This window comes from Arachis stenosperma, chromosome 4, assembly GCF_014773155.1.
Source record: "Arachis stenosperma cultivar V10309 chromosome 4, arast.V10309.gnm1.PFL2, whole genome shotgun sequence".
In the NCBI taxonomy this organism is placed as follows: domain Eukaryota; kingdom Viridiplantae; phylum Streptophyta; class Magnoliopsida; order Fabales; family Fabaceae; genus Arachis; species Arachis stenosperma.
Window position 1 is genome coordinate 11,487,760 of NC_080380.1, and position 14,196 is coordinate 11,501,955.

The 14,196-nt window shown below is 31.3% G+C and overlaps 1 protein-coding gene and 1 pseudogene across 1 annotated transcript; both read left to right on the forward strand.

The window, feature by feature from the left end:
• Positions 1-2,642: 2,642 nt before the first annotated feature.
• On the forward strand, positions 2,643-3,923 carry LOC130974599 (CASP-like protein 2B1). The gene is made up of 4 exons (XM_057899467.1): positions 2,643-2,658; positions 2,941-3,163; positions 3,270-3,402; positions 3,906-3,923. Exons 1-4 carry the CDS (start codon positions 2,643-2,645, stop codon positions 3,921-3,923), a joined length of 390 nt encoding a protein of 129 aa, XP_057755450.1.
• A 98-nt stretch (positions 3,924-4,021) lies between these two features.
• Positions 4,022-4,656, forward strand: LOC130974600 (CASP-like protein 2B1; annotated as a pseudogene).
• The last annotated feature ends 9,540 nt before the right edge of the window (positions 4,657-14,196 follow it).

Sequence of the window (14,196 nt, forward strand, 5' to 3'; positions counted from 1 at the left end):
CTTTCTCATTTAAGAGTGCTTCCACATCCTCTCTTGTGAACTCTATTATGCTAGATAAAACAGACTTTGCTAGATCTTTTGGAGAAATGATCTGATAATTTACAGAATCCTTCATTCCATTTTTTGAAACCCTGCAATGATACAAGAACATATAAATTATTTGTCGAATTGATGTACTATACAATGCAAACATTAGTTGAAACCTAGAATAAAATCAAGAACAAGTTACAACCCTTTTCCTACATGTAGCGGCTAAATCAACATGTATATGATATGTATATTTTAAAGTTTGCATTTAACCTTGTTCAGCATTTTCTGCTTACCTGCTAAGCTGTTCTACAACTTCAAATTTCAGTAAGTTTACATTCATCAACCTAGTTTAGTTTATTATTCATTAAGTTATACGTAAGTTACCATCAAGAATCCTAACACTTTAATGTTACAAATGGATGAAAACCTTAAGGTCTTATATAGATCTAAGAGAAATACCAGACCTAAGAGGAAACTAACAGCCAAAACAAAATTCAAACACCAACAGCAACATAAATGAGACCTTATACTAAAAAGATCAATAAATCAATCACTGTCGACAGAAATAAATTCAAAAACTAAGAAGAAAATAATATCAGAAACAAAAAATAAAATCCCTAACAAAAACGGAACATAAATGAGACCTTTGGAAGAGTGAGGGGCAGCGGCAAAGGCACCAAGCAGAGAAATGGAGGAACATCAGCGGCGGCAGAGCAGCGTAACACAAATTGCTGTTGATCTTGCTGCGCAAATGGCGGAATCGACTTCTCCACTCGCGATGAATCCTCGCAAACAGCCTTAAAAGAGAGACTTATCACAGAGGAAGGAAATTAAAGGAAAGGAAAGGAAGGAAAGAAGGAAGGAAAGGAAGCTGACCTAGATCGTTGCAGAGGAAGGAAAGGAAGGTGTTGATGATTTTGGTGGAGAAGACACATAGGTCGATAAGGAGAGGAAGCTGGAGGAGACGTCACCGGAGGAGATCGCCGCTGTAGGAGATCGACGCCGGATGAGATGTCACCGGAGAAGATCGTCGGAGAACGCAAGAAGATCGAAGATCGTTGCACAGGCCAGGAGCAACAGCGTCACGCGCATGGTGTTTCGACTTTCATGTTTCAACCAATGGTTTCTGAAATGTAGGATTACTAATTCTGCTTTTATACTACGTGATAACTGCGGTTCAAAACCGCCATAATTACAAAAAACGCCACAAATCCAAAAATCAATTACGGCAGTAGCAGAAAACGCCGGAATATCAAAATATTATGGCGGTTCTTGAAAGCTGCCATAATATAAATGTCATTTTAGCCTTCTTTTGTTGTAGTGTTAGTTCCTCAAATGAGATTGTGAATGGAATAACATCTAACAGATTTTCACTAATAAATTTCACTCCTTCAACCGTTTCTAACAAAATCAGACTGAAATAATATACTTTCAGTAAAACTCTATCATCCATCTTTTTTCACTCATATGATTAAACTTCACACAGCAGCAGTATTTTCCTTCGTTTGAAACAAGAGAGAAATGTAGATGGAGGTGCTGCGAGAAAGAAGACGATGAACTGGGGAACACTCTTATGGGAACAATACGAACTACCCACGCTTATATAAGGGAAAAACCTTATTATACTCAACTCGGACCCATCGATTAGCGTTAACATATTAAAAAAAAAATCTTATGCAAACTCGGAAGGTCCGTTTTCTAGATAAAAAAACTACTCGAAGGGTCTGTTTTCTAATTAGAAAAAAAATAAAAAAATAAAAAAACCTACATGGAGGGTCCGTGTTCTAATTAGAAAAAAAACCCTAATCGTACAGTTTGATTAGTTCACCGTGGATTTCAAAATTTTTCTCTCCCTCACTTTTTGGACCCTCCGATTTCGTGACTCAGCTTCTCCTGCACACAACTCGCTCCCTCCGTTTTCTTTCTTTAGGTGTCAGCCAAAAGCTGTCCCACATCCATGTAAAACAATTAATGAGCCTTCCATCCTTCTATCCATCTACTACTTGTATAATGACCGTGGCTCATTAAGCCACGCGTCAATCTCACGTTCATTTGCAATAAAAAAATGAAAAAGGGTAACCTAAAGGTAAAGAAGAATGTTACTCTCCCTGCGCTGCTCATTCTCTTTCGCGTCTCAGTTTCTCACTCTCTCTCTATCTCCTCCTTCCTTCATCGTCTCAGTGTCTCACTCTTTGTATGGATCTCCTTCTTCCCCACAAAAGCCAACCGCACCGTCGGCTTCAACACCATCACCGACGGATGATCTCTGGATTACATCCTCTCTCGGTTATCTGCTCTCTCTTTCTGGCGATTGCGACTCACATTCTCTCTCGCTCTTACTCCCAAACCCTACCTCTTCACCTCCGTTTTGCACCTTCAGGTTTGTATGTGTCTTCAATGTTCGCTAATTTCTATCTTCATTGTTCTGAAATCACCAATCCCTACGACCCCCACCTAAAACACTAACCCTAGCCGCTGGAATTCGTTATCTGAAACCACAGAGGAGGAGGACGCGGTAGAGGCAGCAGACCTCTCCGAAATCCTCAACCCACAGAGACACAACAGCTGCAGCCTTCGCTTTCACAGCTCCGTCGCCGTCCATTGCGAACAACATGACACAGCGTTTTGGTTTGACTTCATCGCTGACCGCTCACGATTCTCTTTCACTCTGCTACGCCTAATCCCCTAACGCTATTCTACAAGGTTACGCTGACTATGCATCTTACTCTTCGTTTTAATTTTAATTTTAATTTTTAAATTTATGTTTGATACAAAAGTGTAAATCAATTTTATAGGATATGAAATTACCCTTTAGTTCTATTTCGTATTTGAATTCTGTACTTCTGTACTTCTGTACTTAGTGTAAATCCATTGTTTTCTTTTGCATTGTTAGTGTCTAGAGAAAATGAGTTAATTATTTGGGTGTAGGTGTTAGTCTTGGAACAGTTCCACTGTACCATAGCACAAACCTGAAATTGTTGGATAAGAGGATCAAGATAGCTGATTTGGTGTTAAGGTTTATGATTCTTGGTCTTGGAGTTGTTGCAACTGTTCTTATTGGAAATGATTCACAGGTGAAGGTGTTTTTCTCCTTTGAGAAGGAAGCTAAATTCACTGATGTTAAGGCTTTGGTGTAAGTATCTATTAATCTATGTTCTATGTTAATTTCTAGCAATAAAAGTGTTGCATGTTTTGTTGTCCTAATTCATTAGTTTTTGATGGATTAAAAAACTTTGTAGATTCTTGGTAGTTGCTAATGGTTTGGCTGCTGGATACTCTTTGATTCAAGGACTCCGTTGTGTTGTGAGTTTGGTTAGGGGAAGTGTTCTCTTCAACAAGCCCTTAGCTTGGGCCATTTTCTCTGCTGATCAGGTACCCTTTTATATTTGAAAGATCACATCCTACTTTTTTTTTGTTTGTCTTATACATTGTGGTCAAAATACAAGATTATCAAGATTCTTGCATCAACATCTTGCTTTTTCCTCAAGCATTTTGTTGCCATGTTGATTAATATCACTTATTTTTTTTTATAAATTCATGCAAAGACATAATAAAAAAAGTAATTTGTCATTATGTCCATAGTGATATAACATGAGTGACAATATATATTTTTTTATTTTATAATTTTTAGTTTTCTAGGTTCCACAAGTTTTGGTAAATTTTCAAGTTTGATAGGCTTAATTTAAAAAAGAAGTTTTATTTGTTTGTTCTCACACCAACTTGGTTCTGTGAAATTAGGTGATGAACCCATGGAAATTAACTAGGCAAAACTGTCACACCAACTTAATTAATTAGTATTGCTTGTGCTGTTCTATCATTGGGTTTTATGGTTTAACGGGTTTCATTGATATTTAATTTGATTGTATGGTAATTAGCTAATTTTAGGTACTTAATTACTTTGGTTAGATAAAGATAACTCTTTATTTACTTCACTTTCTAATTGATTAATTTTTCTTTGGAGATTAAAGAAACATACCTTTGTTGTACATAGATGCATACTTCTTTTAGCTTTGTGTATATTTGTTTTCTTTTGCATTGTTAGTGTCTAGAGAAAATGAGTTAGTTATTTGGGTGTAAGTGTTAGTCCTGGAACAGTTCCAGTGTACCATAGCACAAACTTGAAATTGTTGGATAAGAGGATCAAGATAGCTGATTTGGTGTTAAGGTTTATAATTCTTGGTCTTGGAGTTGTTGCAGCTGTTCTTATTGGAACTGATTCACAAGTGAAGGTGTTTTTCTCCTTTGAGAAGGAAGCTAAATTTCACTGATGTTAAGGCTTTGGTGTAAGTATCTATTAATCTATGTTCTATGTTAATTTCTAGCAATAAAAGTGTTGCATGTTTTGTTGTCCTAATTCATTAGTTTTTGATGGATTAAAAAACTTTGCAGATTCTTGGTAGTTGCTAATGGTTTGGCTGCTGGATATTCTTTTATTCAAGGACTCCGTTGTGTTGTGAGTTTGGTTAGGGGAAGTGTTCTCTTCAACAAGCCCTTAGCTTGGGCCATTTTCTCTGCTGATCAGGTACCCTTTTATATTTGCAAGATAAATTAGGCTTTAAGATCTGACAAATGTTATTAGTTTTATCAATTCTTGTGTATAATTGACTTTAGCTTTGCTTTGGTTAAGGATTTTGTCTTTAGAATAAAAATATTTTGCTGCTTGGTTTGAAAAAATGAAGAATAATTTTTTCGGATTCTGAACTGACTTGATGAATTTTTTTGGATTAAATTTGCTGTTTTTCATCTGTAACGTGTTAAACGTGTATTTTTTTGTTGGGTCGTCGTTATTATCCATCTGTTTTATAGGTGCCTTTTCATTTTCTTCTAAATCTTCATCAGTTTACTGTTATTTTAGTTGTAGTCTTTTGGTAGATGGTTATGTTTATTGATGAAATGTGTTTTGTTTTGATTTCTGTTTGTATTATTACCTTTTAGCCGTAAATAGTTTTGGTTGGAAATGTCGTTACAGTTGTGAAAAGATTAATTCAAACCTTTTTTTCCCATTATTCTTTGTGGCATGAAGAGTTGCTCTATTTAGCTATCAAGCTTATGTTGCTTCTTTTTCTGAGAAGTTCGAGTATTTGATTCTGTTGCTATATTTTTTTAAATAAAATTAGTAAAAAATTTATCTTTATTTGTTACTCTCTTTTGTTTATATTTTCATTCCTTGATTGTATTTTTTTTAAGCACAATTTTTGAACTTTATTAATGGCCTCTTTCTTCTTGGGCATTTAACTACATAGATAATTAGCTTGTGTGTATCTTCATTGGGAATATGACATTTTTTTATTGGAAATCTAATTATATAGGAAGCCTAATAAAATAATGATACCTATACTAAATGGTGTCATCATCTAAGTCTACCACCCCTAAATTTTGTTTTGCTTGTGTGTTTTTTTGTTTAAATTTCAGATTGTATTATTACCTTTGATATTCTTGATTTTGAGCTACATGCCTTTGTAAGTTTACAAAAAATATTTTTGAGCTATATGCCTTTTATATGCACTTAGTTGTTATCTATTTGGCACACCATTTGTGACTTACATCATATGCTTGAGGAAGACAATAACTTTTTGTGATGAGGCATTATATATGATGAGGCATGTTTGTACAGAACCAAGTGCTGAATATTTGGGAGTTATATTCTTTTATCTTTTTATGACTATAAGACGCTTCTTGCATACGTTACTCTCATTTGGTTTTTCTCTTTATGAAAAAATAGTAATATTTTGAAAGATTTTATTTTCTAATTTGTATAATAATTAAAGAATTGTACTAGAGGATTTGCTTATTGTTTACTAACAAAAATTTAGTTGCTTCAATTTGTCACTTGAATTGGATGTTGCCTATTTAGTGAAGTGACATGCTTTCAAATTTCAATTTTCTATATTTTGTCATTAAAAGGTTTCAAAGTTCTTTTTGTTTGTTATAAGTATGGGTGTATTCTTTGGATCTTTGATCTTGAGTTTGAAAATGCTAAGTTTTTCAAAATAAGTTAACAAGTGTGGTTTTAACTTAATCAATTTGTGTGCACTTTCTTAAAAGTAGTTGAATATAACAAGTCTTATAAAAATCTCAATTGCTAATCAAGGTTTATGTTTTGGACTATGTTGTTTATAACTTTATATTTTATTTATTGTCACATAATATATGAAGTTGAACAATATCTCATCACAATTGATTTATAGAGGGCTGACATTTCATTTTGTTCTTTGTCTTTTGTTTTCTATTTTCGTTTTGTTCTTTTTTGTTTGTTGTTTTGTACGGTAAAACCAATTTTAAAAAGTTTTAGTCGTTTGGAATGGTCACTTAAGTTGAGTAACACTTATTTAGTCTCATTAGAAGTTCACAAAATCATTTTTGTTTGTTATGCTGAATTTTCGTTTAACTTATGTCTCTCTAGAATATGACAATGTTTGAAATGTTGATATCAACTATTTTATGCTTTTTTCTCTACAACATTGATCCAAGACAAAGGGATAACCAAATTTACTAAAAAATACTTCCCTTAGAGTTTCTGATATGTATATGGTCTAATCTCACATTTAAGCTATGTTGAAATTTCAGAGAAATTCTTGAGTATGAAGTAGAGCAGAAAATGTGTGTTTTGGAAGGGAATATCACCACCTACCAGACTATGACAGCAGTAAGCAGCATAGAACTACATTAATAATGTATGTATATATGCCTGCACTGACTTGCAACGTGTTTGGATTGTTAAAATAAATTTGTAATTTTAAATTGTGTTATATTCATCTTATGACTTATGGTTGAATGCATATGGTGACAAAAAATAGATAGAATTATTTTATTTAGATTTAATTTTAAGCTCGAGTGGTGCATGAGAAGAAGAAATTAATGTGTTTGAGACGCTGACCATTTTCAATCAGTTGGATGGTGGGGAACCATAAATTAAAATAATATATACACACACGTGCATATAAATACTTCTATACTACTATTACTCATTCTCATTATTGCATTTGTGCCAAATGTAGGTAGAAATTCATGAACGTTTTTTGTCCATACATATGAAGCCATTGATTTCTAATTAGAAATCAATTAGAATGTATTGAACCTGAAAGTTACGAGGCTATGGGCTTCACTTACTTCAATTCTCATTCTCTCTTCAATTTTGTATTTGGTATTTTATTTTTTTTTTAGTTTCCTTCCTCACATGCAATAAGTTAAGGTTGTCAATTTCACATTAATACCCAGGTTCATCCCTTGCCATACTGTTATGGGTTTTGGTGTACTCGTTGGATTTTTTATTTTGCGGTTAAAAATTCTAAAAGTTCTTCAAAATAGGTGAAAAAGTGTGGTTCTCTTTTAAAGAGAAAAAATTGGACCAAATCTGTGTGATAAAGTGGGATTCTCTTGCACTATAAAGTAGTTTTACACATTTGTTATGTAATGTTAAATCAAAAAAAATAATTATCTTTTTCGTGTTAATGTGCATATAAAAGAACAAATTTTATTACATGGCTGTTTAATAAAAAACCAGAAATTTTCAAAAATCTAATTTTTGAATGAATTTTACTTGAGTATTATAAAAAAATTTTAATTATTCTTTGATACTTATTTGGTTAAAAATAAATAATTTTTTATCGTAAATTCTTTTATTAAATATATAATACTTCAATTTGTGTATTAATTAGATTAATGTAACATTGATCATAATTGGTTGAAGTTCACTTTTTTGTTACTCCGATAAATGAAATTTTTTGTAGTATTTAATATAATTTAATTTGATTTTTTAAATAAATTTCAAATTTATTTGAAAAAAAAAGTAATTTAACCAATTTAATATTAAAAATATAAATTAAATATTTTTGTTTGGATAAATTTTTGTTCTTTTAGAGAATTTTAAAAAAATTGAAACAGTGTAAGTGGAACATAAATAGAATTAGTGTATGGTATGATAATATTTTTGTAGAATTAAGCATTTTATAATAAATTTATGATTTTGCTGGTAAAATAGTTCTTTTAAACAATAATTAGCTACCAAGATTCTAATTGAAAATTTGAGTTGTAACTACAAATAAAAAAGAAAATTGTTAATTAATTATTGTTTGAAAATTATTAGTTTCAACTTTATTTAATTTATGAAAGATTTAATTTTTAATGTATATATTAAAAATTTTGTTAGAAGAACGGAAGAATTAATTTGTCTAAGAAGGAGAATTATATAAATTTTATAATAAAAATTTAAGACATGGACAATTTTTTTTTAGGAGAAAAAGAAAGCTGTGTGATATTTAGTTAAAAATTCGTGATATTTAGTTAAAAATTCAACGGTGGACGCAGCTGGTCACTCTGACCACCTCCAATGTTTTTTTTTTCATAAATTGCTACAAATATATAAATACCATAGTCATCGTACAATTAACAAATAATGCAAATATATATAAAAAAAATTCTTGTCTCATTTGATGTGGTATTTTTTTGTCATATATTTTATGAGTTAGTAGATTAAAGAGATAAATCTTAGCAACAAAATTTTTTACCCGTGCAACGCACGGGTTTTCTGCTAGTACATTACATGTTAGGTGGAGTGCTTTGTTTATTAAAAATAGTTGTGCATGTAACTTATTTTTTCTTTTTCTTTGTTATTATATGCTGTCTATCTACAATAAAAAGAATATTTATTTCAGTATAATACGTACTAATATGATGAATAAAACAAACAAATAAACAATTAGTACGTAGATTATATTTTCTTAGTCATTATGTATATTTTATTTATTTAAAAAAATACTATATCAACATATATACTAAAATATCTTTATAAATAATTATAAATAACTATATATGTCTTTATGTTTAGTTTTATTAAAAAATTAAATAATTTTTTTATTTTTATATCCAAAATACTCTCTTAAAATAAAAAAGTTAAAATTAAATCTTAATCTAATAACCTAAAAACAAATTTAAAAAGTCTATGCATCGATCAATCTATCAATTTTCAGTTCATTTCACCTCGCATTTTTCACTTCTTCAAGTTCACAAATCATAAATTCTGCAAGTCCAATATCACCATTATCACTGTCCATAATAATGAAATTAATCATATCTTAATCGTTCCTAGAAATACAATAACAAAGTAATATTCAAATTCAAATCACACGTCCAATTAGGACACTCCAAATAAGTGAAATAACCCTCTTTAAAAAATTTAATTTTTCATATACCAATTTAGATTCAAAACTTAATTGCATAGTTTTTTCTTTTGTATTTTTAATTTTATTTTTTCCCTCTAATTCAAACTCGTGAAAAGGAAAATAAGTTTTTCAAATTCATGGTCACATATATGGAGCACCAAATTTTAAAAGAATCTAAATTTCTAGGAGGACTTCCACCCGCCTAAGAATCTCACTACTGTCATATAACAATCGGCGCCACAGCACACGACGGCCTCCACTTCTAGCAGTTCATGATCGCCGACAGCATGGAACGCATGGCAATGCTCCCCATTGATACTGTCCAAACCCACATGCAAGCCATGGGCTCCTGTTCCATCGGTTGCCGAAGGAAAAAATGAAGGAATTTTCAATTTATTTGTTGAAAAATTGGTTTTGTTTTAGTTTTTTGTTGAGATTATTAGATCACAGATATTAAGATTGATTTTAATTTTTTCTATTATAAAAGGGTATTTTGGTCACAATAATAAAAATTTTTTAATTTTTTAAAAAATAGATAAATGATAAATGATGACTAAGAAAATATAATTTACGTGGTAATTGTTTATTTATTTATTTTATTTATTGTATCCATACATATAAATTAATCACTGTACTAAAATAAACACTTAAAAATATGAATAATATTTGAAAAACAATAAAAAATAGTCCAAATAACTTAAAGTTGTCTTATTTAATATTTATTAATTATCGCTAGAATAATTGTGCAATTTTAAATGTAATAAATATGTATTACATATGTTATTTATATAAAATTATAAATATTATGTTATATAAGATAACTTTAGATATGGTCTCTCTATTATTACTGAAAAATATATTATATTAATTTTTAATTGACAATAACTTTAATTTATGTACTCTAATATTATACTACAATATAAAAAATTATTAAAAAAAAAACAAACTATGAATTATTTTATATTATTTTTTTGCTATAGATAGAATAACAATACCTTGCACAAATAAAAATCAGAAGACTTCACTTATAATAAAAAATTGATAGCTACATAGTTGGTTAGGTTTTATAAGCTATAAATATAGTTATTATGTATTCAGCAAGGTAGTAATCATATTTTTATTCAATAATACAAACACGTTTCTATTCATAATCTCTTTACAGTTTACACAAATCTTTTCATGGTATTAAGAATTTATTGATCTTGAGTTAGTTTTTCTTTCTTCTTTCTTTTACTATCATTTCAATTCTAATTTCATCCTCTTGAGTTAATCTTGACACACACAAAGGTTTTCTTCTCAATAAATTGCTACTTGTTCTTGACATTGCAAATAATTTGATCAGTGTATATAAATTTGCATGTGATAATAATTGTTACTTTGAGTTTTACTCTAATGTTTGCTATATAAAATCACAGGACACTAAAAAAAATACTCTTTCAAGAAACACCTAAAAATGGGATATATAAGTTTGATAACACATCTATAGCTACTTTTGATTCTATGAATAATTCAATTTGTAAATCTCAATATGCTCTTTCTTTGAATATGCCAATTGTTTGTTCTGGACAATCCGACTCATACTCTTTATGGCACAAGAGACTTGGACATTGTGCTTCAAAGAATGCATGTATAATGTACTAGATAATGTACTAGATAATGTAATATTGAATCTTCATCAAAATTAATGAATAATAGTGTATGCCAATTTTGTTATCAAGTTAAAATGTATTTGTTGCCTTTTACATTGGATTTGCTATGCTTGCTACTGCGGTGCTACCTTACTCCCATTAAAGTATTGATTGGGGTGACACATTTCTATCTACAACTTCCATAATCAATCAATTACCTTCTGTAAATACTCACAATTTATTTCCCTTTCAACTATTGCATAAGCATGCTCCAGATTACTTCTTTTTAAGAGTATTTGGGTGTGCATGCTTTCGTTGCCTAAAATCCTATAATTCTAACAAGTTTGAATGTAAGTCTCAACTTGCATTTTTTTTGGATATGCTCCTCATCATAAGGGTTACAAGTCTCATAAAAGATGACAAACTCTGAATTACCAGGCATGTCGTATTTGATGAAGAATAATTTTCATATTCAAACATGTTTCCATCATCAAATCCTACACCTGCCTTCCATTCGTTTCCTTATACCACTTTACAAATTCCTTTGATAACTTTTCCTTTATTACAAAATCAGATTTTCAAACTAACACATACTACTGACCATAATACATGTATACCTTCTACTTCAAATGTTTCTAATGAGAACACCAATTCACCTCCAACCCATCATGCTCTTGAACATTCACATACAACTTCTCAAAATCCTACATTTATAAATTCACTATCTCTATTAGAGACACTTCATTCACTAAATATAAATATGCATACAAAACTACATCCAGGTAGCATTTCAAATGGAAGAGTAGTCATATAGCTTGATAATAGAGACGTCAAAATGGGCTAAATTCATCGGGTCAGTTCGTTTATTTGTTTAAATGGGCGAGTTTTGCCCCTAAAATCAAATCCGTAAAAACTTTGGGGTAAACAAATTAAGCTCGATTAACTCGAAAAAATGATGGGTTAAACAAGCGGCCCATTTATTTATTTTTAATATTTTTTTAAAGTATCACTTTTTACTATTGTTTCTTTCGATCCGACCAAAAAATTCGACATATCAGCTAAAAAAATACTGTTTGTTTAATATTTTTGACTTAAAACTAATATTTTTTGCCAAAATATTTTTCAAAAAGTAAAATAAAAAGATAAACAGGCCAGCCCGTTTAACTCATTAGGCTGAAAAATTATGACTCGTAAATAAAACGAACTAAACAAACCTAAATGGGTCAAACTGACCCGTTTCACAACCCTACTCGATAACTCTCCCTCCACTAAAATACCACATAATCAACATCCAATGCAGACTCGATCCAAGAATTACATAACCAAATGTTGTGGCTGTTACTTCCATCACAAGTGAACATATGAGCGAGATGACTTAGTCAATAATATACCATTATCAATTTCCAAAGCTTTAAGCTTCAAGCATTGGCATGTTGTCATGCTCAAGGATAGAGGTGGCAATGGATAAGGTAAGGTTTGGATCCAACCCTGATCTTATTCGTGGATTGAAATTTTTATATAAACTCAACCATACTCTACTTGCGGGTTGAGAATATATCCCAACCCTAACCCTATCCGTTCTTAACCCGCGGTACTCGATCCTATTCGCAGGTTACCAAAACGATGCAACATTATTATATAACTTGATAATAATTTAAAATAAAACTGATTATTACATAAAAAAATACATTAAATTATCAATTAATGATCTTCTCTTAGTGGCTAAAGATCTTTTGCATTTAGTGAGAAGCCCTTGGTTCAACATCCACTTGAAACATATACTTATAGAAGTATATACCAAATACATATATTGGATGCGAGTTGGTCGGGTAAAGTTGAAGCTTAACCTACACCCTACCCAACTCGCACGAGAACTCTACTCACACCCTACCCTACCCACTGCGGATCGAGTTGCTAACCTACTCGATCAGGTTGAGTCGGATTGGATACCTGCGAGTAGGGTGCATGTTGCCACCCCTACTCGAGGAACTCAAAGCTTTGAAGAAAGCCAACACATGGTCCGTCATCACTCCGGAACCACAAGCCAAAGTCATTGGATGTCGTTGGATTTTTTGCAATTAAAAGACATACAAATGGCACCATTAAGAAATGCAAGGCTCGATTGGTTGCTAAAGAAAATCACCACGTTGAGGGTGTGGATTTCGACCAAGTATTTGCGCCAGTAATCAAACCAATCACTATTCATGAAGTATTAACTATTGCACTTTTATTCAAATGGCAAATTCGTCAATTTGACTTCAACAATACATTCTTAAATGGGAATATCAATGAATTAGTTCGTATGTCTCAACCACCAGATTTTCATCAAGAAGATATTACTCAAGTATGCAAATTAAACAAATCACTCTATGGGCTTAAACATGCTCGTAGAGTATAGTTTATTAAACTCTCCACAATATTAGCCACTTCTGGATTTCATAGAGCTCATTCTAATCCTTCATTCTTTATCAAGCAACATGGTAAGCTTCTTCTTTACATCTTAGTATATGTTGATGATATTCTCATAACTGACAACAATAGAAATGAAACTCAATCTATGATACATCAATTAAACAATATATTCTCACTTAAAAACTTGGGAGAATTTTCATATTTCTTGGGTATAGAAGCAAAAAAAGTGTCCCCTACTTCTTATCAGCTTTCTCAATCTAAATATATTAGAGATATTCTGATTAAAGCTGATATGATTGGGACTGCTGGAGCTGATGTTTTTGAATTTCCACCTCTATATCGTTCTGTTGTTGGATTGTTACAATATGCAACACTTACTCAAATAGAACTCTTATTTTCTATCAACAAGGTTAACCAATGTATACACAAGTCATTGAACATACATTCATTGAAAATGTGTTAAATGAATTCTTCGTTACTTGGCTGGCACGTTTGATCAGAGATTATTGTTTCATGCTTCCACTAATTTGCGTATTTTTGGCTTTGTAGATTCTGACTAGGGATCCGATCGAGTTGATGATTGAAGGTCTACCTGCACCTATAGAATCTATCTTGGCTCAAATCTTGTGTCGTGGTCTAGTCGAAAACAAAGCTCATTTAGTCACTCTAGCACGGAGGCTAAATACAGAGATCCCTTGATGCCACAGACTCAGAAGTCATATGGATGCAACATTTCATAGAAGAGCTCCACATCACTTCTAACGCAACTCCCATTTTTTTGTGACAATATTAGTGTTGTCTTGCTAGGAGCAAATCCGATTCTTCTTCATAATCAAATAAAACATTTTGAACGAAAATAAGTAAATTAGCCGGTCCAAACTTCATGTCATGCACATACCTTTTCCATTTCAAGTGGCATACATATATATTCACGAAAACTTTCTCTGCTTCTACATTTAAAGATT

What these genes read in the sequence shown, in the direction of transcription:
- LOC130974599 (XM_057899467.1), top strand. An exon ending in ACTGATGTTAAGGCTTTGGT is followed by an intron (nt 3,164 to 3,269) that starts GTAAGTATCTAT and finishes AAAACTTTGTAG; the next exon opens with ATTCTTGGTAGTTGCTAATG.